The 24,055-nt window shown below is 44.9% G+C and overlaps 1 protein-coding gene across 4 annotated transcripts in view; it reads left to right on the top strand.

Moving 5' to 3' along the window:
* LOC144828987 (sodium-dependent neutral amino acid transporter B(0)AT1-like) overlaps nucleotides 1-24,055 on the top strand; it is a 1,274,746-nt gene that overhangs the window by 763,109 nt on the left and 487,582 nt on the right. For all 4 annotated transcript variants that reach the window (XM_078687667.1, XM_078687664.1, XM_078687665.1 and 1 more), the window contains one exon: nucleotides 2,203-2,359. In XM_078687667.1, the coding sequence (XP_078543793.1) occupies nucleotides 2,203-2,359 (157 nt within the window). The remainder of the gene's footprint in view (nucleotides 1-2,202; nucleotides 2,360-24,055) is intronic.

Raw genomic sequence — 24,055 nt, 5'->3', positions numbered from 1 at the left:
ACAACACGGCTGACATCCCATAACCCCTATGACAACGTGCAAGGGGGGAATAGACACACCCCACAACCTCAGCAAGGCGCAGCGACCATCCTGCCGGCTTATTAGTGATAATTGGACACAGACTTCTTGGATCTGTTGCCAGTCGAGAGACTGAGTGGGGGCCCTTACACCCTAGGACTATATGCACTAATGTCAACATAGAGCACGATTAAGCGATCTTGCTTATAAGACAGTATCACCTGCATTGAAAATGTGTTGTGTGCGCTATTAAATAAATGCCAATAAAAATGTTTTTTTTTAAAAAAGGTGTCTCCATGGCACACAGAAGCTAATTTCAGTGGCAGAACTAGGGAGAGGGGAGGATAGTGCCATATTTCAGTAAATTTGGCACTCTTCTGCTTTCTCCTTCTCACGCAGCACAGCATTTGCGGCTGCTGCCACTGCGCTGCATGAGAAATTTGTAAATCTGGCCCTGAGTGTTTACCAGCCTGTGGCAAGTCTTTCCTTCTGTTTGATAGGTATTTTTCTAAATCATTTATATAAAGCACAAAAACAAAAATGGATCCAGTATGCAACCTTGTCTGACTCCTCTATTAAAGGTATCGGGGAAGAACACTCCCCACCTGTGCATACAGTACTTTTACTGTTGTGTCTTGGAACAAACATCTTAATGAGTTTACCAATGTGACTTTGACTCCCATTTTCTCCTGCAAAGACCATGGCTTTTTACAGGCAACAGTGTCAAAGGCATAGGAGAGGTCCATAAAGGCCATGTTTTATGAGCCTTTCCTGGCTTTGACATATTTTCCCACCACCAGGGACAAGTTTAACATCTGCCTACTGTACCCAGGCCGAGTCGAAACCCAATTGTACATCAGTTAAGACCTTGGTTTGTTCTGTCAAAACCTTAAGTCTGGATAAGAGGATGCGGCCTACTATTTTCATGGTTGAATCTATCAGTGAAATTGGTTGATAACAACTTGGCAAGTTGCTATCACCTTTTTTTTTTTAAATCATCAGTATTATTGCCTCACACCAGGTTACATTATGGTTAAAAACGCCCACTGGAACACCTCAAGGTCCTGGAGGTTTACCGGCAAAACTTGTGTTAATGGCATTTGTAACTTTGGAAATGTCAATACTCACTTAGCTTTTTGGCCTTGTCATCAGGGTTCTTTAGTTGAATATTCTCTCCATCAAAAAAAATCCCAAACTACATCTGAAGAAAATACTTTTTCATAGTGTGCTACCCATAAATCTGCTATAATGTGCCTTAACCCTTGGTATTCTATCTTTTATGAAAAAGGGACGGTTTATGACTTACCAGACCTGACAAAAAATTGTTGGCAACAGCGAAGTTATTCTTCATAAGTAAATTATTTAGCGCAACTCCCTATGGGGAGGGTTAAACATGCAAAGTGTTTTTAGGATCTGTGTTTTGTGTTTTGTGAATGTTAAGCCTCAGTTGCTGGTTTGTGTTTTAGTGTATGTTCACATTGTCTTCGGAGGGTTTGTTGTTTAAATTCTGTGATGTGAGAAGAAAGTTAATGATAAGTCAATGGATCTTCCTAGACTAGTCGTCATGGAAATAGTGGTATGGTGTCACCTGGATGACCAGCTGCAGACATGATTTTGCCTCAAGAATGAATCTACTGATAATTAGCTTATTGCATTAACTAGAATACCAGGCCCACTGAACAATGTATCACAGCTGACTCTTTTACATTCAGTTGCAAAATTAGAATGGATCTTTTCAAGATACACTTGAGCAACATATTATATGTGCCACACCCAAGTTCACCCATAAGTCGTTCAGCTTACACTTCCATCTTTTTTAATCCTTCTATCGTAGTTACCGTCCCTGATTTGAGACTAAACGTTATTGTTAACCTTGAACAGTGAGCGCATCTCCCATCTCCACTAAACATGGTACAAAAGACAATCTACCTCACTAGTGGATTGTTAATAGTAGTAATATCTAATTGTGGGTGCAAATGTTCACTGATCGTTATTCTTTGAATCAGGATCTAGACATCTGTGCTCTCGGAGGGCTTATCTGTGCACATAACTTCCAACTCGCTGTTCAGACATTTGTAAATTGGAAGCAGAATCATCAATGCACAGGTTTGCTTAAAATTGCCACATAATTTGGAAATAAGTACACAATCAATAATCTCTTATGATCATTGTGTTTTTTTCTAGAAATATACTAACGTTGACAAATGCCTTTGACTTGCCAGAAGGAAATATAACCCAAGAGAATTATGATATGATGCTGACATATCTCAATGCTACAAATGCAAATACAACACAGTCACTAAACCTCCAGACCTGCAACCTGGAAACTCTCTTAAATGATGTAAGTCAACGTCTATTTATGAAGCAGTTTTATGATTCTGCAAAACTACTCTATGGCAAGGTATTACGATGTGCCAATTAGACGAAACGGTCAGTGATGGAAAATATAATGTATTCATCCTTTAAATTGTCCATTAATACCTATGTAATTATGTTTTTTATCTGTTTAATTAATGTTGTTACTGGGCCAGCAGAAGATGAGGAAACTCTGGGTAAATTAGCTGAAGGAAATGCGGTGGAGAAGGAAAGGGAGAAGGTGTTATTAATGTGTCCCATTTGCAACAACTTCAAGATTTTGAGCCTCATTTAGACCACAGCGGGCAGTTCGCAGTCTATCAGTGTGGCCACTACTCTGGCTGGACTACCGCCCACTATAGGGAGAGATCTTCGATTACCCTGCAGAGATCTCCATGCATGCAGAAAAGCTGCCTTCAGGGTGGGGCCTCTGAAAGCACAACAAATTTGCTGAGAGGCCACTGTGCTTCAGGCAGCCACTCAGCAAGCATTTTAGTTTTTCAAAACCAAACTTCTCAATGAGTTTTACATTTTTTTGTCCATTCATGACCTCCAGGCATCAAGTGGCGGTCAAGAACTAGAAAATAGAACAGCAAAGTGTATGCTCTAAATAGGGGGCAGTCTGATCCACCTACACCAAGAGCCCAATTCCGATGTCGGGCAGACCGAAGTCTGTCCAACATTGGTCAGGGACTGTAACCGACCGACCTCCTGTTGTGGGTTACAGACCTGCAAGTAGGATGCGACCGAAAAGGGTTCGGTCTCAATCCTATTGTTAACAATGGAAGCATGCATTCTGAACGGAATGCATGCACGCATTGTTAACTGCAGAGGTGCAGTTCATCCCTGCACCCTGTGGCAGGTACCTCAAGGTGCCTGCCACCTGGTGCAGGGATCAACAGGAGCCACCATTTGGCGGCCTCGCACCCATAGGGGCCCTACTGAGGGCCCCCAAAGAAAGTTTCCCACCACATTTTCGTGCCAGAAAGAACGACACAAAAAGGCAGTGGGAAACTGCCATTGTACTCCCACGGCCGGAAAGAGGTGGCCTAGTGAGTTATGAAGCGTTTTCGGATGGCTGACGGGCTCTCCGAGCCGGTCCTAATCCATCTGTAAAAATGAGTAGGATTACTTTCCGAATGCGCCCATCAGAAGGGCTCGTTTGGAAAGGAATCCGAACTGCACGTTCCGATGTGGGCAGGAGGGCTCTGACCGACGGTCCGAGCCCTTCCTGCTGACATCGGAATCGGGCCCTCAACCTAGTCCTTAAGTCTGATGTAGAGTCGTGGTAAATCTGCCTAAAACTGTTACAACCAGCCAGTTATATAACTATTGATTCTTAGTTTGCTAAATGGAAGCTAAACCACGAGCAGAAACTCCCCCAGAAACGTTCCTGAACAGCCACCCAACAGCATGGCTGATCTTGTGTTGTGTCTGGCAGAGAAGACCATCACACAGAGTGACAACCCTTCACTGTGATATATGTAACTCTTTCTTGTTCTCAGACCATAATACAATATGATTTGTGGCATTATAAAGCAAAAGTCAAAGCAATATAGTATTTTATTATCAGGCTTTTTCCAAATTCATCTTGCTCAACTATCTACTTTTCACCGAATAGTGAATAAATAGGCTTTCCTGTTTTCCGTTTCTATTTTTGGTAACTTCTGGCGAGGGGATTTCAGTGATTTCAATACCTTAAAAAACAGTGGTTATCGGTGATTACACTGTTCTGCACCATTAAAAACAACAGAAACAGTGTTTATCAAGTGGTTATGGAACGTTTTGCTTTTATTTTTGCTTGCCTTCTACACTGATAGTGCATGTTATATAGACAGTGTAAGTACAATGTATATGATGTCCAAATACATTTCAACAAATCAAACATAATGTACAACACCATACAATAATTCTTCAGAGAGTCTTTGGTCATGCGCGATCGCTCTTTCCTTCTCATGTAAACTTTTATCTGTGAAAAGGCCCTCTCAACATTGGCACTTGAGATGAGCAATGCCAAAACAGCCACTACACAATTTGATAACTATGGCCACCTACATAGCTTTCCATGCCAATATTGGTACACCTGAAGATTGTGATTCTTTGGGGCAGGTTCTGTAACAAATGCATAGAACTGGGAGTGTATAACCTCAGAGTTATTGAAGAGGTAAAAGATGAAGCAATACTTTTCAAGAATGCAGTAAAGTGTACTTTTTTCACATCACTATCAATATGCGGTCGAAGATCCTCACATTTCTTGCCTTTGGCATCATCACTAAGCAAAAAGCCTGTAAAAGGTTGCCACATGAATAATATAAATGAAACAGTTGGAATGACTCTTTCTTTGATGCCGCACAAAGCACAAAATGAGAAATATTTGTGTTTTAGTTCCTGTGGATAACAAAACAGTGCTCTACAATGGACTACAAAGTCAATAGCATTCTTCATTAACCCTGAAGGTTGTATGGATGCATTCAGAATACCATCTAGCAAGTGGCAAGGATCTCTTATAGGGAAGTACTTCAGCTCAGGCATCGATTTAGACAGGTCATAACACAACTTTTTCATAAACGTAACAGAATCATTGTAAATACAAATAATATCACGCCAATCTTTTTTGACGTGTAGGAACCTTTTACAGCAGCATTCCAAGTGACACTGCATTCCATGTTTTCCAAAAGTCTGGTATCATATGTTTACCACTATCCAGCTAGATGCTTGGTGACCACACTCTTTTCACATATTCCTGTCACTACACCTTGCATTGAATGCTTAAAACCTGGGCTGTTTGGCAAGTCACCTACTATCAATACTGACTCGCTAGAAAAGGGAGCTGATCTATCAAAGGGTTTCACCCACTATCTGTCTGTGGGTAAATGTGATGGTACATATTGGGAAAGATTCTTATGAAACCAGGCATTTTACCTATTAGTGAAAGAATTAAACATAGCCAAAATATCAAATATGATTTTGATATTTCCTGATTCTCTACAGTTCATAAAATAATTAGGTAAGACCTAAAGCATGCTTCTAAATCCTGCATCTTTAGGCCAAAGACTACACAATTGAAAAATGAAAAGGAAGAAGAAACACTATTTTAGAGACATCCCTAAACAACAAAACTCAAGCAGAATAATGTTGGCCCAGTCTTTCTTGCTGTTACCTTGTATGACAAAGTTACAATATATTGTCCCCTCCAGGAAAAAATAAAAATGACTTTTCACTCTTCTTTTCTTTTCTTTGAAAGGCATTTAGTTTGTGGTTGTGCAGTTCTTTTTTCAGTGTTTCTATGTTTTTACTGGTGAGGGCTATTTCCCTGTTATTGGGTGTTATCAGTCACTCTAGGGATTAAACCTAAAACAGGATAGCCTATGAATAAATAACAGTACTTAATTCATTTTTATTTAAAAGTGCCAGGGCCCTTCAGGAGGCCACAGCAGCTTGCAACACACATAGCCCCTGCAAGGGCTGCCAATGTTAGCAACAACACAACTACTAACCATCACACTCCTAGTGTGGCAATTCAGACTAATACAGGCCCCCAAAGCTATAAGAATGGCTTGGGCTGCAGGTAATAGTAACTTTAAATGTATATTGAATTAATAATTGATTGTTGTTGTGGTCATCTCTAAGTTAGCCAGACAGCACCACCTTGTGGCAGATTGTCATAAGCACCAGTGTTGACAATTAAGCACTGGTGTTGAGCATCGGAAACCACTGGCTCAAATTAAACACTGATAATACATTATCTAAGTAAGTGTCAATTAACGAAATACCTCCAGAAGGTCTCAAATCTAGGGGATATGGTAAGCCTTTAGCAAAGTCTTTCCAGTTTACCAGATCTTTAAACTCAGTGTCTGTTCTAGATGCTTTACACGAAGTTTTTCAGATATTGCCCCTTCAGTGATGTCCCCTAGCCAGCCTTTAATCTGGATGGGCACTGTGCTGGATAACCATGGCATACCCAATCTGCTCTTCATTAGCAATAATATAAACTTTGCTACTTTTCTTTTTATCTTATTACACTTTTGGAATATCGTAATTCCCAAGAAATGTATACAAGGTGCTACTTATAAGGTTACATTCACACATTCCTAATAGCTTGTCACCATTTACTTCCAGTAATTGGCATTCGTTGGAAATATCCACGTTAGGTGAAAGAACGTGGCAACATTAGTTCAGCATTTGGTACAGTATATGTATATAGTTGTTGTTATGTGTGGATCTATGAAGTATATTGAAGTGAATCAATAAGAATCCAACATTTATGGTTGTAGGAAAGTGCCCTTTATGTATGGTCACTGTATGGTCACCCCCATACTTTTTTCACCATTGTGGATGGTTATGGCTCTGAAAGTGCACTGGAGCCTGCTATCCAGGCCTCAGTGAGCGCTCACTAAAATTAGGTAAGTAAATTAGTATCCCCAATTGGCAAGGCCTTTAACTCCCTTATAAGGCCCTGGGTAACTGGTATCAATGGTAACCAGGGCTTTGGAGTTAAAGTTGTCACCAGCACTTGAAGCACTAATTGTGCCATTTTGAGTGATCCAAGGAAACAGATGACAGCAGTTCTGCCATTGCTGACTGGATGAGTAGTGCAAATTGCTCAAACTCGACTTGCCCTCACCATGAGTGGCATGGTCAGAGCACTATTTTTAATATATGTGAGTCACCCTTAATGTATGCCTCCTAAGCCCAGGAGGTAGGGTGTATTATATATAAGAGGTGGCCATATAAATGCAGGCTTATATGTCCCTAAAGTAGCCTCTTTCCATTAAGGGTTACTACAAGTGTTCAGCAGGCTATAGGATAACATGGGCTGGCACCCTGAGCTTGCCAGCTCCATTTTGGCCCCACTGAAAAGTGTCATATTTGGTATCAAACAATTTGTCTTATTAAATCTGACTTTTCCCCAAAGTCAGATTTAATATGGCATGCACTCAGGTGAACCTTAGAGGTTGCCCACCTGGTTGCCTCAGCCTTTCCTGTACCCTGGCTGGCAGCCTGCAGATGTTGCAGCCAATACAGGATTCTGAACCCCTGCTAGAAGGTGTGAACACACCAAGGAGTCACACACAAAGGCCTACCTGGGAAGGAGGTGACACCTCCCTCCCTGACAGGATGGCTAGTGAGTTAGGTCTCAGGAGGTGTGAACACTCCACGGAGTCAGAAACAAATGCCTGCCTGGGAAGTAGGTGACACTTCCCTCCCTGACAGGATGTTTAATGAAGTGGCATATCAAGGGGGTTAACTTCAAAGCTTTTACCGCCTCTGATATGCAACCTGGCTGCATCCTAGAGGTGGAAAAAGCCCTCCCCTGGCACATTTGAGCGAGGGCAGGTGAGAAAATTAAGGAGTCAGGGGAGAGCAAACCCCAGAACGCTAGCCACACTCCTAGGGTGGATAAGTTGATCTGTACAGCCAAAGAAGGGTTCTACCATTTTTAAAAGTGGCAGAATAGAAAGTTATGGGTAGCAAAGGTGGCACACAGCTGATTAGCCCCTGGGGCTTGTAGCCTATTGGATACTAGCACCCACACCCCTAACTCCCATAAATCTACAATTTAAGGGGCACCCCTGGCACCAGAACCTGAGATCTGGAACAACTTGCAAAAAAGGACAAGACCTGAGTCTGTGACTTAAGGATGCACAAAGCAAAGGTGCGATAACCTGCACTTTTGGCAACCACCCGGCAATGGCATGACAGCAACTCGTCGTGTACCAGAGACCAGCTCCAAAGTCACAAGGAACCTCTTTGAGCACCAAAGGCAACTCCATAACTTCCTTTAACTAAAGGTACTAGTTCCCTGCAGCCCGCAGGTAAAAGCACTATCCCGAATCCAAATAATCACTGGCCATTGGGCCTACTGAGGGATGCCCAAAAGTAAATGGTCTAGTACATTTTGGGAAACGTAGTCCTGCCCTCCAGCAAGTTTCAGGCAGCCACCGTTTTCTCCCGGACTCCATGACGTGGAAGTAACCCAAAGCTGAGCTTGCCACTGCCAAAGATTGTTGGTGCTCGGTTCGGCTACCACTATCTTTATTGAATGCTGTGCCTTGAGGGAACTCTAAGAGCAAGAAGTGTCCTAGCCAGCACCTTTCAAATGCTGCTACATTAATTTAACAGTTTATGAACCAACAGTTCAATTGATATTGGCTTGAGGTATTTATTTGCTGCTCATTTCTATGTACTTTACTCCACATTTGAATCAGGGATCAGAGAAGTTAGATACCTTACAGTCTAGAACAAATATTACTTGTTTATGCCACAGATCAAACAAACACATACAAACTTTGTGGTGAAGTAGTGTGATGTAAAACAAATACATGAACAAGTGATACCAAAACAACAAATGATACAAACATTATGTCACCAGTCTTAATTGACAAACAAAGCAGCTACTTAGATATCCTTTAACATCCACATTGTATAACTGAGTTAGGTAGCTGATATCACGGGGAACAAAACAATCAAACCCAGTAGTGAGACAATTCAAAAAGCATTTCCACTGGGCGGAAATATATGATCAAATACAGCAGTCCCCGTGTTGTGTAATGCAGATGCGTTTCGATTCCCAGGGTGGCTTGTGGGATTCTCTTCAAGGCGTAGACTGTTTATCTAAAAAACAAAGGAGGCATAAGTTGAAACTAATTTACTCAAATGACAAAATAATGTTTTATAAGTACCTGATCGATTTGAGTAAGCAATTCGCGTGTTGCACCACGGTGGCCTCGTTGTCAAGTTTTTGCAACTGTTTCCTCCCCAGCAAGGACTAAACGGTTAAACCAGCACCCTATGACTCCCACTTTAGCACCAACAACAGCCTGGACAACTATGCACCAGGGCCCTATGAGCAAGTTAAAATTCAACTGACTGTTGTGGCTTGGACCTGGGACCCACATCACTTTAACCCTCAGTGGTTTCCACTGGACTCAATCTGCAAGTGACTGATTGTGGATCACTGAAAGAATATCGATGGCAAAAATATATACCTATAAAAATATCGAGTAAAAAATATAGAATGCCAAAATATCAACTTCCTATCTTCAAACAGGTAAGTACAAAAATATCGAATCAAAAATATAGACCTACAAAAATATAGATAGTCTAAATATCGAATATTTTAAATAGTTAAAAGTAATTTTAAATTAATGAAATAATAAATATATCTAACTTAAACATACTTAAAATACTTTAATAACATTAAAATAATTAATATAAATAAAAGTATTAATAAAAAATACTGTAAAGTAAAGCATAAAGTTTTCCCTATGGGAGGTATTGTTTCCTGCTCCTAAACCAGGACTCAAAGCGATCAACTCAATCCACAACATTCATTCATCTTGCATTTTGTTGGCTGGGAAAACACTCACCAGAAAGGAACAAAAACAGTCTATTTATAAAAATATACAATTTATTTAAATAAAAAACATATGAATTCCTATGTATAGTGAGTTAAAAACATGAAATACACAAATAAAAGCCACCTAATGTGGGTATGGAGAAAGTTTTTCAAAAAAGACACTGCTATCTGTCTTAGTTATGTCATTTCGGGCCCTCGTTTGACAACAATGGGGGAATAATATTCCTTTAAACCAGGTTATTTGTTGACAACACCGAATATGACTTGATGAGAGTGCGTCGACGCGTTTCGGAAGCTTAAGTTGATAATGGCTTCCTTCTTCAGGACAGTCTCTATATGTTTTCTCCACAGAATTGTATCACACCTAGTACACAAATAAAATACGGCTATTAGCTCCTGATTTTACAATTGTTATCTACACATGTTTCAATGAGATCTCATAAGGATAGTTAAATAAAATTAGCCCTTACATATCACAACTTATACTCCAGTCTATATGTGGAACCACAATTATGTCTATAAACAAGGGGCCTATTTGTATTCACAGGAGGCCTATGTGTAATAGCCAATCATTTATATTTGTACATTGCCCCCCAATGCCAACATTCTAAACATCTAAAGTCAGCTGCATATTGTTGTGCACGGCCATTTTGCCATTTTGTTGTCAGGAAGGTCTTTTCATGTAGACAGGCACACATAGTTTCCCCAATCTGTAAGGTTCCTGGGGTGGCAAAGTGTCCTGGTCCCTTAATCAGTTGGAGCGCTCTGGTTTCAAAATACCGCTGGAGGCTGGTCAGGTATTTCCCAGTTGCCACGTTTTGCTCCAGGGGGTTAGCGCTCTAGCTGTTCCAGTAAAAACGATCACAGCTGAATATGAAGCGCGAGCGTTCTAATAACGTCGCACTTCAACCGTTTATTCTCGAGAGGCGGTAGCAAATTCGCGCTCTCCAGCACTAGTGAGGCCTGAGGACTAAAACCACGTTTGGTATTTGGCATTACTAGCATTTTCGATTCCGAGCTTCAAAGTCGGCTCCTCCGTGGTGCCGTCAGCTGTTTTCTGTCCGGCTTGGAAATCCTCTGAACAGGCGTTTCCTTCGTCGTGTTCTGCTTCCGTTCCCCTGAGTTCCTGAGGCAGTATTCTCTACTGGTGAGCCACGCAGCAGTGTCAGCCTGTCACGTCTGCTCCATGTTCCAGAGGCTGCACTCGCCTAATAGTCGGTGAGACCTTTCCTTTCTTGAGTTTCTTATAAATACAAATTACTTCAGCCTTACCTGCAGTTTAGTCCAGAGACATTTCAGTTCAAGTTCGAAGATAGAAATTAGTTCTTCAGTTTATGACTGAGATTGTTACATGGACTTCAGTCGAGTTAATTATTACGCTCATGGAGTAATGAGCAATTGAGTAGTCCTCCGTTTCAATGAACAAGGAGCATTTGCTTATAGGTAGTTTAAGCAGAGACTTGTTGAATTAGAGCGCCATCTGCTGTCTGAAATAGGCGCCATCTTTTGGAACAGAACATTTAGACATTGTTTTCCTGGAATATTGTGTGGAGTACAGCGTCCTGAGAATTCTACAAGTAAATAATAATATATATATATATTCTTGTGTACCACCTTTATCTTCAGCCATCCTCTTCCTCCACGTATTCCATTTATGCTCAAGAACTTTGCAGAAGCGTACTATTTAGAGATTTACTAGAGAAGGGCTAATCCCCACACTAAGTCAGGTAAATGAAAAGGGAGATAAGAATATTTTAGTAGTATTGTTCTTTAGCCATGTGCATGAACTTAGTAATGTTTTGCTAAAATTTTGCAGGAAGAACATTTCCCTCAGCAGAGCAATCGAGGTGAAGAATCTAGTGTGGGCAGTCTCTCTGTTTGTCTCTTCCACTTCCCCTTTCCCCGGCGTCACTGGGGCAAGAGTAATCTGGCACAGTGGTGCGGGGGAGTTGGGAGCTCTCATCCTTTCAGCCGGGCATCCCTGCGGACACCAGGAAATTACAGGTACTAATCTGACAGATTGAAGTGCCAGCAGTTGCCTTCCGCCTGGGTGTCATGGCTTAGGGACTAGATTTAAAAGCCCTGGGGTCCATTTTGGAAGGCTTGCAGAAGCAGTTGATTGAGACTAGGGAAGAAGTTAGAAAATCAAATCTAGAGACTAGTTTCCTTCGTCAACGTTTAAATGAACTCACAGTTAGTCCTAGACCAGATTTTGGGGGTCAGAGATCTCAAACCTTTAATCCATCTCCATCTTCCTCTGAGCTTACAACTCAGGTGGTTCATGCCATGTCCCCTACTATCCCGCTTGCCCCACCAGAAAGATTTATGGGAGATCCAAATAAGGCACAGGTATTTGTCACCCAGTGTTCGTTGCATTTCTTGTGCAAACCTATCATATTTAAGGAAGATCAATCCAAAGTGGCATTCATGCTGTCGTACCTGAGTGGGGATGCTGCGGCATGGTCTTTGCCACTGGTGTCTACCAATGATCCCAAGTTATACAACTCTGAAGAGTTCAAGACTGAATTTTTACGAATATTTGATCGCAGAGCAATTTCTCAAACTACAGATAATGAGCTTCTAGATTTGAAACAGGGGAATCGCGAGTTAGTGGCATACTTAGCCCAGTTCAACAAACTTATTGTGGAGACTAAGTGGCCATCTGAAAAAAGAGCAGCGATATTCTACAGAGGCCTGAGAGAAGAACTTAAGGACGGCTTAGCTCAGATTCCCAAAAGACCCACAGATGTGTCCGAATTGATTGACTTGGTTCTTCAAATTGACCAGAGACAATCTGAGAGACGTTCAGAGCGGCGTAAAGAAAATAGACCGTTTCCTCCCAGATTTGATCGGATTCGCTCTGAAGGGCCTAAACCTAAGGAAGAAGTTCTCGCTGAAGAACCGATGCAAATAGGAACGGTTCGAGGACCTTTGAGTAAGGAAGAACGTGAAAAGAGAAGAGTTGGAAAATTATGTATGTACTGTGGCGGATCAGGCCATTTTGTCAAGGAGTGTCCCCGAAAACCGAAGATGTCGACATGGGTAAAAGAGAAGCTCCACCAGTAGACGGAGTTGCTCTGGTGGACGCCGAATCTAAGTCAACTCCCCTTGTGCAGTCCTTGTCTAACACAATGCAATTCTCTGCGCCACATCTCATTCTCTCTTGTCAAATTCATTTTGGTAAAGATCAACGAGCAACGGTAGCAATAATGATTGACTCCGGAGCCACTGGAAATTTTTGCGATATCCTATTTGCAAAAAGTCTAGGAATTAATTTTGTGAGAAAAATCACACCAGAGCCTGTGCGAGCAGTGGATGGTACTCCACTATCCTCCGGCCCGATAACTTTTGATACCGAAGTAATATCGGTTTTGGTTCCTGGGAAACATTGCAGTGTCATTTGCTTTAGTTTAATTGACGCTCCGCAATTTCAGTTAATTCTGGGTTTGCCCTGGTTAACCGAACACAATCCGAAGATTGATTGGGCCAAGAGAACTTTAGATTTGAATTCTGAGTATTGCTTGGAGCATTGTTTTCATTCTCCTCCACTGGGGAAGGGATTAAGTGAATCGTACTGTTTGGCTAATCAACCACAGATGATTTGTTTGGTGGAACTACCGGAAATTCCTGCTCAATACCAAGACTTGAAATCCGTTTTTGATGAACAAGAAGCGCAAAAACTACCTCCCCACCGGGAGTATGATTGTACGATTGAATTGGAGCCTGGTGCCTCTCTACCTTGCAGTCGCATTTATGCTCTTTCCGAATCAGAAAATTTGCATTTAAAAGAATACTTGGATAAGAATTTGGCAAACGGATTCATAAGACCATCTCAGTCTCCAGTTTCCTCCCCTCTTTTTTTCATTCCCAAGAAGGACAAGAGCTTGAGGACTTGCATCGACTATAGGGCTTTAAACTTGGTGACTAGAAAAAATCGGTACCTGTTGCCACTCATCTCCGAACTTTTGGACCAGGTGAAAGAGGCCCATGTCTACACCAAATTAGATCTAAGGGGGGCTTATCACCTGGTTCGGATGGCAGAGGGTGATGAGTGGAAGACGGCGTTTCGGACCCGATTCGGGCTTTTTGAGTACCAGGTGATGCCCTTTGGGTTGTGCAATGCTCCTGCGGCATTTCAGCATTTTGTAAATGATATCCTTCGGGAGTTTTTGGATCGATTTGCAGTCGTGTATATAGATGACATTCTTATTTTTTCCAAGAATATGGAGGAGCATGTCTCGCATGTCCGAACAATTTTGGAATGTCTCTTACAAAATCAACTCTACGTAAAATTGGAAAAATGTGTGTTTCATACCACTAAGGTCGAATTTTTGGGATTCATCCTTTCTCCGGATGGTGTGTCTATGGATGAATCGAAGCTTAAAGCAATTCGTGATTGGCCAGCTCCAAGTACCGTAAAAGAAATCCAAAGTTTTTTGGGGTTCGCCAATTTTTATCGGCATTTCATCCAGAATTTTTCTGAGAAGGTGAGTCCAATCACCCGTTTGCTTCGAAAAAATGAAAAGTTTGTGTGGGGGTCTGAGGCAGAGGGGGCTTTTCAATTTCTCAAAGAATCCTTCATCACAGCACCAATTCTGCAACACCCTGACCCTTTGGAACCATTTTTTGTGGAAGCAGATGCTTCCAATTTGGCTATTGGAGGAGTTTTGTCTCAACGCAATAAGAAGACTGGGCAGCTTCATCCTGTTGCTTATTATTCCCGAAAATTGTCTTCAGCAGAGCTCAACTATGCCATTGCTGACAAGGAATTGTTGGCAGTCAAAGATGCGTTCCTGGAGTGGCGACATTATTTACTGGGGGCCAGACATGTGGTCACAGTGTTTACTGACCACAGAAATTTGCAATTCCTTAAATCAGCTCGGACCTTGACACCGCGACAACTTCGGTGGTCATTGTTTTTTGCTGATTTTGATTTTGTACTCACTTATAAACCTGGAGTAATGAATGGGAAAGCTGACGCTCTTTCTCGTTTGAATGTGGGAGAAAATCAACAAGCCAGACCGGAGGAATACCTCATTCCTAAGGAGAAGATTGTGGCAGTCTCAGTGGTGGATGAATTGGAAGAGAAAATTGTGCTGGAATTTCTGAAAGAAGAATATCAGAATTGGGAATCTGAAGGTCCAAATCGTTCAGTGAAAGATGGGAGACCGTTTTTTCAAGACAAGAGATTCGTTCCTGGAGAAAGGCTTCAAGTAGAAACCATTCAAAGGTTCCATGATCTGCCTTTGGCCGGACACAAGGGAGTGGTAAAGACTTTGGAGTTGGTGAAGCGGAATTTTCTTTGGCCCGGTATGGAAGCTCAGGTTCGACAGTATGTTGCCACTTGTGAACAATGTTTGAAAGGGAAAAGTCTCAGACAATCTCCACAGGGTCTACTTATGCCATTACCAGTTCCTCCCTATCCTTGGCATACTGTGTCGATGGATTTCATAGTTGAGTTACCATCTTGTCAGGGGTATTCGGTCATTTGGGTGGTGGTTGACCAATTTTCCAAGATGAGTCATTTTGTTCCACTAAAAAATCTTCCTAATGCTACAGAATTGGCCGCTTTGTTTGTGCAACATGTAGTTAAACTGCATGGAATCCCTAAGGTTGTCATTTCCGATAGAGGCCCTCAATTTGTGTCTCGATTCTGGCGATCCTTCCTTAAGGGTTTGGGGGTTGACTCTCGTTTGTCCACCGGTTATCACCCAGAAACCGACGGACAGACCGAGAGAGTTAATCAGGATCTTGAACAGTACCTTCGGCTATATCTTATGGAACAAGAGGGAGATTGGCCTTCATTGCTTCACCCAGCAGAATTTGCGTACAATAACTCAGTCCATTCTGCTACAGGTTTTTCCCCGTTCTTCTTGAACTCTGGTAGGCATCCCAATATGTTGGTGGGCAGAGAAGATGTGGATGTCCCTGCAGTCGAAGAGGTTCTACAGAAGTTGCAATCGGCTTATCAGGCTGCCTCTTCTAATTTAGTAAAGGCTAAGGCAGCTTTCAAGAGACAGGCTGATAAGGGTCGTAAGGAGAGTCCAGTTTTTGAACCTGGGGATCAAGTTTGGGTTTCCACGCGTCATATGCGTTTGCGTGGAAATCGAAAGTTCCAACCTAGGTTTGTGGGTCCTTTTCCTGTGGTCAGAATGGTTAATCCAGTGAGTGTTAGATTACTTTTGCCTCAAACCTTAAAGATTCACCCAACTTTCCATGTCTCGTTAATCAGGAAGCATCCTCCTAATCTTCGTAAGGTACTCCCACCAGCACCGGTGCTAGTAGATTCAGTTGAGGAATTTGAAGTCAAAAGAATTCTGGATTCCAAAGTTAGGAAGGGTCAAGTTTTCTACTTGGTAGACTGGAAAGGTTATGGTCCTGAAGATCGATCTTGGGAACCTAGTTCTAATATCCATGCTCCAAGATTAGTGAGGGAATTTCATAAGACTTATCCCCAAAAACCTAAGGAGGGGGTTTTGGTGGGGGGTACTGTCAGGAAGGTCTTTTCATGTAGACAGGCACACATAGTTTCCCCAATCTGTAAGGTTCCTGGGGTGGCAAAGTGTCCTGGTCCCTTAATCAGTTGGAGCGCTCTGGTTTCAAAATACCGCTGGAGGCTGGTCAGGTATTTCCCAGTTGCCACGTTTTGCTCCAGGGGGTTAGCGCTCTAGCTGTTCCAGTAAAAACGATCACAGCTGAATATGAAGCGCGAGCGTTCTAATAACGTCGCACTTCAACCGTTTATTCTCGAGAGGCGGTAGCAAATTCGCGCTCTCCAGCACTAGTGAGGCCTGAGGACTAAAACCACGTTTGGTATTTGGCATTACTAGCATTTTCGATTCCGAGCTTCAAAGTCGGCTCCTCCGTGGTGCCGTCAGCTGTTTTCTGTCCGGCTTGGAAATCCTCTGAACAGGCGTTTCCTTCGTCGTGTTCTGCTTCCGTTCCCCTGAGTTCCTGAGGCAGTATTCTCTACTGGTGAGCCACGCAGCAGTGTCAGCCTGTCACGTCTGCTCCATGTTCCAGAGGCTGCACTCGCCTAATAGTCGGTGAGACCTTTCCTTTCTTGAGTTTCTTATAAATACAAATTACTTCAGCCTTACCTGCAGTTTAGTCCAGAGACATTTCAGTTCAAGTTCGAAGATAGAAATTAGTTCTTCAGTTTATGACTGAGATTGTTACATGGACTTCAGTCGAGTTAATTATTACGCTCATGGAGTAATGAGCAATTGAGTAGTCCTCCGTTTCAATGAACAAGGAGCATTTGCTTATAGGTAGTTTAAGCAGAGACTTGTTGAATTAGAGCGCCATCTGCTGTCTGAAATAGGCGCCATCTTTTGGAACAGAACATTTAGACATTGTTTTCCTGGAATATTGTGTGGAGTACAGCGTCCTGAGAATTCTACAAGTAAATAATAATAAGTAAGTAAGTAAATAGCTTTATTTCGAAATGTTTCATTTCATAAAAGCATTACAATAAGACAAATACAAGATAAAAACAATTATTGACTTTAAAATCACAAGAAAAAATCATTTGAAAAGTGCAATATACAGCAATGCCAAAAGCGACCATCATAGGGCAAGCATAGGGACACATACTAAATCGACCTTAGGGGATAGAATGAGACACAGCAGTAAGTAACTAGGCCGATGGATCCAAAAATGGAACCATTTACTGGAGGATCATCATCCTTGCAGATCTTATCCTCCAGACCCAGCCCAAATATTTCGCCAGGCCACATGCGAGCAAGGGTTGGGAATCTGATCTTAACAAATATAGGGCCTCCTGGTAAGACCGTGTACCCAGCCTCAAGCAAAGTGGTTTCAGCCACCTACGGCGAGGACTAGAATACGCGGGACATACAAACATTAAATGGGAAATAGATTCGACACTGTTTGGACAGAAAGGGCAAGTTGATATAGTTTGCCAGGGGGGTTTCCAGTTTGCTGTCCATGATCCCACGGGCAGAACCCCGACCCTGAATTTAAAATACAACGCCCTATCTGTTGGGTTAGAAATCACATCCAAATAGTGCTCTCTATAAGGACGGCCTTTGAATGACAAAAACTCCACCGCAGATCTACATAGGTTGGTTTGTTTAGGTCTCTCGTTATCCACCCACGCCCAAAATAATTTCTTTAGTAATTGTTTGGGTGGTGAGGATCTGTTGGCCCAGGCGTCAACCAGGCCAAGTTCACAAAGCAGACGCTTTACTTCCAAGAGCCAACCGATCTTATACCAACCCGAGGTGGAGAGAAGCTCGCGGAGAGCATCCGCATAGCTCGCGAGTTCAGGAACATTCCAAATGCGCGCCCACAGGAGAAGGGGGCGTAACTTCGCCTGCTCAGCTATGGAACGTGTACCAGTATCCAATAAAAGTGGGAGAGTTGGGGAGCTATGGGGGAGCCTCATTAAATCTTTGTGGAATTTGTTCTCAAGATGGAATAGAGTGTCAAATTTCTGAGTACCCCACAACTCTGCCCCATATAAAGCCGCACTCACAGCTTTTGCCCTATAAATGTCTAGTATCACCCCAATGGGCTTGAGCGAGGAGGCACGGTGTTCTTTCAATAGGGCACCCGTGACCCTCCTATGAGCCAGAATGATCTTTTGGTGGTGCGCCTTCCAGCTCATAGAGTCACAAAGGCGGATTCCTAGATAATCGAATTCCCTTACCCTTTCTAAGGGAACTGAATCCAGGGATGGAGGGTGGACTGTCTTTCTAGGGGGATTCAACACCAGGAACTTAGTTTTGCTGATGTTAATAGCCAAGCCCCTGGTGTCACAGAAGCCCTGGAACCTAGTTAGCAAGGTTTGAAGGCCCACCGGGGATTTTGAAATCAGCAGGGTATCATCTGCAAACAGGAGTGTTGGTATCTTCCTGCCCGCCAGGGAAGGTGCGTCAGCTGGTAGCTGTAGCAGATGCTCCACCACTCCGTTTAGATATAATGAAAACAGAGTGGGGGCTAGCACACACCCCTGGCGGACCCCCCTGTCTACAGAGATACGAGCTGTTTTTTCGCCCTGCGCACCCCATCTAATTCTGGCAAAATTTTCCTCATGGAATTTGATGATTAATGCCAGCAAATAAGCGGGCATGCCCAAACCCTCAAGAACGGCCCACAGTTGGTTACGTGGGACTAGGTCAAAGGCAGTCCGCAAATCTATAAAAGCAAGATACAGACTGCCCTTGCCCAGTTTAACCACTTTCCAATACAACATAAGGAAGCGGAATGTCTGCTCAATAGTGCCGGTACCAGATCTAAAGCCGGCCTGAAAGTCAGACAATACCTTTGCTTCCTCAGCCCATTGGAGAAGCCTCCCTAAAACCACCTTCCCTGCTACCTTCTGGGTGGAATCAAGCAGACTTATGGGTCGGTAGTTGGCAGGGTCATCCCTACACCCTTTTTTAAAAATTGGGACAACTTCTGCACCCCTCCAGGAATCTGGGAATCCTCCGCCCTCCATGGCCTCATTTAGGAGTTTGGCAATGAGTAGGCTCCACTCCTCTATATTTATACGCAGCAGGTCGCCCGGAACTCCATCTGGGCCCGCTGCCTTATTGGGCACAATACACCTAATTGCTACTTCTACCTCCTTGGCTGTAAAGGTAGAGTCAGAGTGTATGCTGTTAACCGATATTATGTGGCTTTCGCCCCTACAGTGGCCCCTAGCCCCCTGAGAATTAGTATAAAGTTTTGAAAAGTGGGCCAGCCAAGCGTCCCCTGTGATATTGCAAGTCAGCAATGAGTCAACCGGCCTGTCCCTACCTCTAAACAAGGCCCAAAAGGCCCTTGAGTCCTTCCTGGAACCCGCATCCATTAGTTCGCTCCAGAAGTTGGTTTCGTGAGTTGCCCTTGCCACCTCTTGGGCTTTTCTATATTCCTTCCTAGCAGAGGAGATCAACCCAGAATCTTTCAAGCCCACTGCCCGAATAAGGTTGCTTTTGGCCAGACGACAGGCAGATGAATACCATTGATCTCTGCCCCTTAATACAGTTCTCCGCCTAGCCTCACCCCTTCCCTGGGGAACTAAAAACAGGTTACCAAGTAGTGCGATAATCTCCGTGAAGGTTGTTAAAACTGCTTCATCGGAGTCCAACGTACTCAAGGTACCCTTGGCTTCCAGCATTATGGTTCTTACTTGGGCCATTCTTGATTCATCCAAAGCAACTTTGGCCCATTTCAGCCGTCTGCCACAGTTGGATGGGACAACTTCATTGGATGATTTCCAGGTGGAACGAGGCGATGCTAGATCCCCTGCCTCCCGTGGGAGAGCAAGTGATAAGACCAAGGGGTTATGGTCACTGTCCGCTGTTTGTTGGACCTCCATATCGAGGAAATACTCCCACAAATTGTGGTTCAACAATATATAATCTATTCTAGAGGTGTGGCCCACCCTATTGTAGGTGTGCGCACCCCTAGTGTCTGATTTGGAACGGCCGTTTGTGGCTCTTAGGGCATATTCCAAGCAGAGAGAGTTGAAATCGATAGCCTTCTGTGACCATTTTTTAATGGGGTCGAGATCAAGCAAGGGAATACCTCTCTTGGCATCATCCTCCCACGTGTCCAAGATATCTTCAGAGGCCAGCGGTTCGAAGCAACAATTAAAATCGCCAGCCAAAAGGATAAAGGAATCAATCTCACAACCCCGAAGCTCCTCTTCAACTCCAGAAGAGGATAGAGGAGAAGAGTCCCCCCCCCGACCCCCCCTGACGTACAGGTTAAGCAATTCCATAGTCCTACCCCCCGGGCACCGAATGGTGAGTCTCAGCAGGTCTGGCGATTGGGTGTTGATATGTTTTATGGTAAGCCCCAGAGAGATACTGGCCCAGACGAGAAGGCCACCAGAAGGGCGTCCTTTACTGCCTTTTGGCCTGGAGGCCGGCACATGGTACGTTGCAAAACCAACCCTGTGCACGGGCTCCAGGCACCAGGTTTCCTGTAGGAGACAGATCCCAAAAGGCTCCACAAAGGAATGCCAATCAGGTTTATCTAGATTGCGCACTAGCCCCGCCACATTCCAACTTAAGATCTTAAACGAGGACATGCCTACCAAGCTTATGCAAGGTTGGGCGGCAGTAGCTGGGTACACAACGTCGAGACCGTCAGGCTTGGGATGCTGAGAATGAGGCACAATTTCCAGCGAATCCTGGGCTATCAAGATCGCTGCTGAGGAAGAACTAGCATTGCCATCGAGCGGCGGGCGGTGCAGCAAACCCCGAGCAGGGGTGGCCAGGGGCGTGACCTGGGGCAGAGGACCAATGCCCCCCCTGTCCAAGGTAGTATACAGTGGTGGAGAGACAGCCTCCACCTGCGGGGTAATAGGTTTGAGAGATGGAGCCAGAACAGGGGGTGTTGCACGTCAATCTACATCTTCAAGGCTGGCAAACCTGTTAGAGGTTGTGATACCAAGCCAGCCACTAGCTGTATTATGGGCCCTGGGAGCAAACCCCCAGCTGGGCTGCTGGGGAACCAGAGTCCAATTACCCCCCTGAGGGTGGACCATCCGGGGTGGATAAAAGAATGACAAGGGCCTTGGGGCAATAGAAGAGCCCTCATTCTGGCTCACCCAGGAGCAGATGTAATTGGCCGTAAAAACATCATCGAACGTTACGACTATGCAGTCCCCGGGGATTGATTTCATGGTTGTTCCCACCCACGGGACTCTGCGAACCATTGTGACTCTGCTCTTCCTACCATTTGGGATGGGTCTATGGGAATTGAGCCAATGCATGACTTTGTTATGGAGGGATTGCTGATGTTCATAGAGGCCATTCTGTATTTCAGGCACCCCCGTCAATACTGCCACGTAATCGTTGGCTTCAGGTGGAAGGTCGATATAACCCCCTCGGAAGTTGCTCCGAAGGCTTGGACCCCCCAAAGAACGAATGCTAAGTTTGTTTTGGGAGGTTTGCGCAGAACGAGAACTAAACCTAATGGGATTCTGTGTTCTCGCATTGGCCGGGTTGGCACGAACATATGGTTGAGTAGTAGGGGCGTTAGAGATGTTGGCCCTAGGCTGGGGAGCCGGGGTTGCAATGTCAGCTCTCTTGGTCCGTGGTTTGGGAATGGGCTGAGTGGAACGAGGCGCAGTGAGGTTAGGCTGAGAACCCAAAACGACCGTGGGGGGGGGGAATAGCTGCCTGGTCAACTCTATTGTTATCTATCAAACCCTGGTGTTCAAGGCCTCTCAGGCCAAGAGTGGCCAAGGCAATAATGCTTTTCTCCATCTCAAGGAGGTTGTTCTCTATTCGAGAGAGCCTTAAATCCAGGGGAGACAATAGGCCTTTAAGGGTGTCCCAGACTACTCCTATAAATTCTGACTCCCTCCCTTCTTGGTCGTTTGGGGCAGAGTCCGATCTCCTGCCAGATAGAGACCCACCAGATGCCACAGAAGCAGTCCCCTCGTTATTAGCACACCAAGCAGTCTGGGGGGCAATGGAGGGCATCCCTGTGCTACCAATAACTGGTGTGTTACCCATAACAGACGCATTACCTCCCCTCTTCAGAATCTTTTTATATGGGGGGGAAATGCTAGGTGAGCGTTTTCTTTTATTAGTGTTGCCAGGGATACTATCTAGTCCTCCATAGGTAGTGGAGGCAAAAGAAGAATCTGGCGAGTTTGGGGAAGAGGTAGAAGCAACAGAGAGGCTACCCACACCCGTAAGTTGATCCTCGGGCGAAGCATGCGGACACAAAGATGATAGGGGGGTAGGTGAAACTGGGATATCGTGGACATCAACCTTAACTTCAGTTCCCCCTATATTGTGAGCCTGAGTAGGAGTAATGGCAGATGCAATATGCCCAAGGGAGGATTTTTTAAGGGTGGCAAACTCCAAAGACAATTTTCTAGCAGCTTCTAGGTCCAGTGACACTCTAGACTGTAATTTAGTAATTTCATAGTCTATGGCAATGTTCGTTCGTGTAATAAAATCATCCATAGGTCCATTCGGAGCTGGCCCCGCCTTGGCCGCCCTGTTGCGGGTTACCCGAGTGCACATGTGTGCTAACAGTGACGACCAAGTAGGACCTTGCTAAGAACAGTCCCAAATGGCAGCAGCAACCACAAGGAGGAAAAAACAAGGCGACAGGGAAAGGGCCCAGACCAGACCGCTCAGACCTCGAACGGCCTCAAACGGCCCGCTCTTAGCCCGGTCTTTGCTCCGGGCTGCGTCCCGCGCTGCGGGAGGAGTGGCCCCAGATATAGCAAAGACTGAGGGCGGTAGGCGTGCCGGCAGGGAGAGCGGACCGGAAGTGGTCAGCGGTCACTCAGGGACTCCTGGGATTTGGAGTCCCTGATACGCTCGCAGCCCTGCAGCCCTCTGGTGGTATTAGACTCCCACTCCTCCTCACTTGTCGGCGAAGCGGCACCCGCGAAGCGGGTGCGGCGAGTTGCTGGCTAAAAGTCTAAAAAAGTCCTCCTCGCAGTAAGCAGCCAAAGGTGAGCGCGTCCCAACAAGCGCTGTGCAGAAAGGTTTCCCAAGAGTCTGTTCCGCTAGTGGGGCTTTAACAACCCCTCAGGTGGGCGGTGGGCGGGCCGGCAGGGAGAGCGGACCGGAAGTGGTCAGCGGTCACTCAGGGACTCCTGGGATTTGGAGTCCCTGATACGCTCGCAGCCCTGCAGCCCTCTGGTGGTATTAGACTCCCACTCCTCCTCACTTGGCGGCGAGTTGCTGGCTAAAAGTCTAAAAAAGTCCTCCTCGCAGTAAGCAGCCAAAGGTGAGCGCGTCCCAACAAGCGCTGTGCAGAAAGGTTTCCCAAGAGTCTGTTCCGCTAGTGGGGCTTTAACAACCCCTCAGGTGGGCGGTGGGCGGGCCGGCAGGGAGAGCGGACCGGAAGTGGTCAGCGGTCACTCAGGGACTCCTGGGATTTGGAGTCCCTGATACGCTCGCAGCCCTGCAGCCCTCTGGTGGTATTAGACTCCCACTCCTCCTCACTTGTCGGCGAGTTGCTGGCTAAAAGTCTAAAAAAGTCCTCCTCGCAGTAAGCAGCCAAAGGTGAGCGCGTCCCAACAAGCGCTGTGCAGAAAGGTTTCCCAAGAGTCTGTTCCGCTAGTGGGGCTTTAACAACCCCTCAGGTGGGCGGTGGGCGGGCCGGCAGGGAGAGCGGACCGGAAGTGGTCAGCGGTCACTCAGGGACTCCTGGGATTTGGAGTCCCTGATACGCTCGCAGCCCTGCAGCCCTCTGGTGGTATTAGACTCCCACTCCTCCTCACTTGTCGGCGAAGCGGCACCCGCGAAGCGGGTGCGGCGAGTTGCTGGCTAAAAGTCTAAAAAAGTCCTCCTCGCAGTAAGCAGCCAAAGGTGAGCGCGTCCCAACAAG

Source organism: Lissotriton helveticus, chromosome 4_1, assembly GCF_964261635.1.
Source record: "Lissotriton helveticus chromosome 4_1, aLisHel1.1, whole genome shotgun sequence".
NCBI lineage: Eukaryota > Metazoa > Chordata > Amphibia > Caudata > Salamandridae > Lissotriton > Lissotriton helveticus.
Note: the sequence above shows the minus strand (reverse complement) of the source record. Positions and strands in the feature narration are given on the sequence as shown.